General features: G+C 46.3%; 1 protein-coding gene across 1 annotated transcript; it reads left to right on the top strand.

Annotated features, from left to right (window-relative positions):
• Positions 1-1,182: 1,182 nt before the first annotated feature.
• LOC143683026 (olfactory receptor 13A1-like) lies at positions 1,183-2,127 on the top strand. Its single transcript, XM_077159354.1, has one exon. The coding sequence runs from the start codon at positions 1,183-1,185 to the stop codon at positions 2,125-2,127; it is 945 nt and encodes a 314-aa protein (XP_077015469.1).
• The last annotated feature ends 853 nt before the right edge of the window (positions 2,128-2,980 follow it).

Below are 2,980 nucleotides of genomic sequence, written 5' to 3'. Positions count from 1 at the left end.
TCAATATTTTAAAATACATGGAAACATTTAATGGAGCAACATATCTCTAGATTGGTTAATTCTCCACGTGCTAGACATTCTGGAGATGGCAAAAACTCTAATATAAATAAACAGCTAAGATTGAGCTGTGGGGACATTTTGAGAGAGCTTCAGTAAATTTTATCTGCAGTCCTTGGAGGCTGGTTGGATGAGAGGTGAGCAAGACGTAAAACACTATCATTTGCTGAATGAACAAATGTCTCTTCAGTGCCTGCTATGGTTGGGAGCTAAAGATATGGCAATGAGCCAGAGAGGAGAGGTCTTGCCTCCAAAAAGCTATACCTGAGACTTGGATAGCTGAGGGCCCAGGTTGGGGAGATAACTGAGAGAACAAGCACAAGAGGGACATGTTAGAGGGAAGATTGATGAGTTTGGGTTTGAAGGGCCCTGTGGTTCATCAAGGTAGAAAACTACAGAAGTGATTGGGATTCACAGGCCTGGAATATGGGAGGGAGATAACCTGGAGTGATAGATCTATAAATGCTAGAGTGTGGGCAGAACCAGCTACCAGAGTGGGAGGATGGGACCAAAAGAACAGAGGGAGAGGAACGATGCCCAAAGACAGTGGTGAAGAATGATGCACATGGAAGGAGAGGCAAGAAGATCCCCACCCCAAATCAGATGAAAAGGGCAGCTACTGAGGAAGGGATCTGAAATGCACAGATGTGTCAGATGCTGAATAGAGACTCAGAGGTGACCCACTGAAGGGAGGTCTCACCATGGCAGCAGGAGGTGGATGTGGTATCTCCATGACTATGACTGCAGATGGCATGGACAGGACAGAGAGAGAGAGAAGGACCACAGAGCCCTCCAAAAAGTGTTCTTATTGGCCTCACCATAGAGGAAGGTCAGGGTCAGGGCAGGTGCCCCCAGAATACAAATCTAGATGCCAAGATTTTCAAGGGGAAATTAAAAGAAAAGGCAATGATGGTTTTCAAAAAATCATTGAGGTGATTGGTGGTTGAGGAAACAAATGGATCTTCATCAATTAAAGGAGTTGTCTCCCTCCATTTCTGACAGCAGGTAGGTCCTAAAATAGCCACACAAGGAAACATGACCCTGAAGTACTCATGTCACCTCTGCAGAATTTCCAGAGGGAGGGACCAGCACTGATGACCACATGGAGTGGGGTGCCCTGGAGTCATGCCTGGACAGCTGGGGAAGACCAACCAGACACTAGTGACAGCGTTCGTGCTGCAGGGGTTCTCAGAACACCCACAACTGCGGCTGCCACTGCTCAGCTGCTTCTTTGTCCTCTACACCATGGCCCTTGTGGGAAACACTCTGATCATCACTGTTGTCACCTGCAGCTCTGGCCTCCACAGCCCCATGTACTTTTTCTTGGTCAACCTGGCCATGATGGACATCATGTGCACTTCCACTGTGCTGCCCAAGGTGTTGGTAGGCCTGGCCTGGGGAGAAAACACCATCTCCTTCCAGGGATGCATGTCCCAACAATTCTTCCTTGTCTGGTCTGCATCTGCTGAGCTACTGCTGCTCACAGTCATGGCCTTTGACCGTTATGTGGCCATTTGCCGGCCACTGCATTATGGGAGCCTGATGAGCCTCCAGCTCTGTCTGGTGCTGGCCATGTCAGTCTGGGTCATCTGTGCCCTGAACTCCTCCATCAACACTGCTCTGTTAGCACAGCTGTCCTTCTGTGGCCCCAATGTAATCACTCACTTCTTCTGTGAGATCCCCCCACTGTTGCTGCTCTCCTGCAGTTCCACCCATGTGAACAGCATCATGACACTCTTGGCTGATGCCTTCTATGGAGGCATCAACTTCCTGCTCACCCTCGTGTCCTATGGCTACATCATTGCCAGCATCCTACACATCCGCTCAGCCGAGGGGAAGAGGAGGGCCTTCTCCACCTGCTCCTCCCACCTCATCGTGGTCTCTGTCTACTACTCAGCTGTTTTCTGTGCCTACATAAGCCCTGTTGCCAGCTACAGCCCTGAGAGAAGCAAACTGGCTGGAGTGCTGTACACAGCTATGAGCCCCACCCTAAACCCACTAATCTACACACTGAGGAACAAGGAGTTCAAGACAGCCCTAGGGAAACTCCTGTCCTTCTGTAGACCTTAAATGCATTCTTCTATCTTGTGCTGCTCTGTTCGCATTTTATGAAGACTACGCTTATAAGAGTAAGACCTAGCTGTCACAGTTTTAGAAAAATCCTCCTCCTCACTGGTGCTGGCTAAAGTGGTGTGGCTTTGCTGGGTCTCTTAGTTTTCTGGAATTGCATGGATGTGGGGCACTGGCCCTATTATGGTATCTCATGACGTGACACATAATACACATTGGCTCTACAGAAGAAGACTTAGCTCCTGAGAGGCACTCTTCTTGCACACTGAGAAAACATGCCTCAGTCTTCTTGAAGAAACTCCATAAATTAATTCTTGCAATATTAGCTGCTGTATTGTTTAATCTCTATCTTCTTGTTCAAAGGGGCAGGAAGTACATCCAGTATATCATTAGAGAAAAAACATTACTCTAAGCACACGTGGATACAAATCAAAAGGATGCTACTCAAAGCAATTTATTTTACCACATTCATCCCCCTTACCCTTAGAAATCTCCCCAGACCCTCTTCACCTATCCCTTCTGTCCTCATACACAGGCCTCCTTGTCTCTATACCTCTCTGCATTCCATAATCCAATTCCTCTGCATTTGGGGAAAACATTGCTAAATGAATGATTTTAGAATGTGTTTTCCTCCTTGCTAGAAATAAAAATGGTTTCCTGTTTCCTTGCCCCGCATAAATGAATTCAAGCAAATAAAATTGCCTTTTGAGATTTTTTTCAGAGTTACTTTTAATATTACACTTTTCTAATTCAGATAGGAGCAAGGATGCCTTATATTGATCAGTTGTTACAAAACACCAAAAAATAAAAGCATCAGTACTCAGGTTTGAGTTTAAAACAAAATTCAAAAGCA

This window comes from Tamandua tetradactyla, chromosome 5 (genome assembly GCF_023851605.1).
Source record: "Tamandua tetradactyla isolate mTamTet1 chromosome 5, mTamTet1.pri, whole genome shotgun sequence".
NCBI classification, from domain to species: Eukaryota; Metazoa; Chordata; class Mammalia; order Pilosa; family Myrmecophagidae; genus Tamandua; species Tamandua tetradactyla.
The sequence above is the reverse complement of the archived record's forward strand: the minus strand, read 5'-3'. Positions and strand labels throughout refer to the sequence as shown.

Bases quoted from the DNA above. Each gene is read 5' to 3' on its own strand.
- LOC143683026 (XM_077159354.1), top strand. From the start codon at position 1,183: ATGCCTGGACAGCTGGGGAAGACCAACCAGACACTAGTGACAGCGTTC.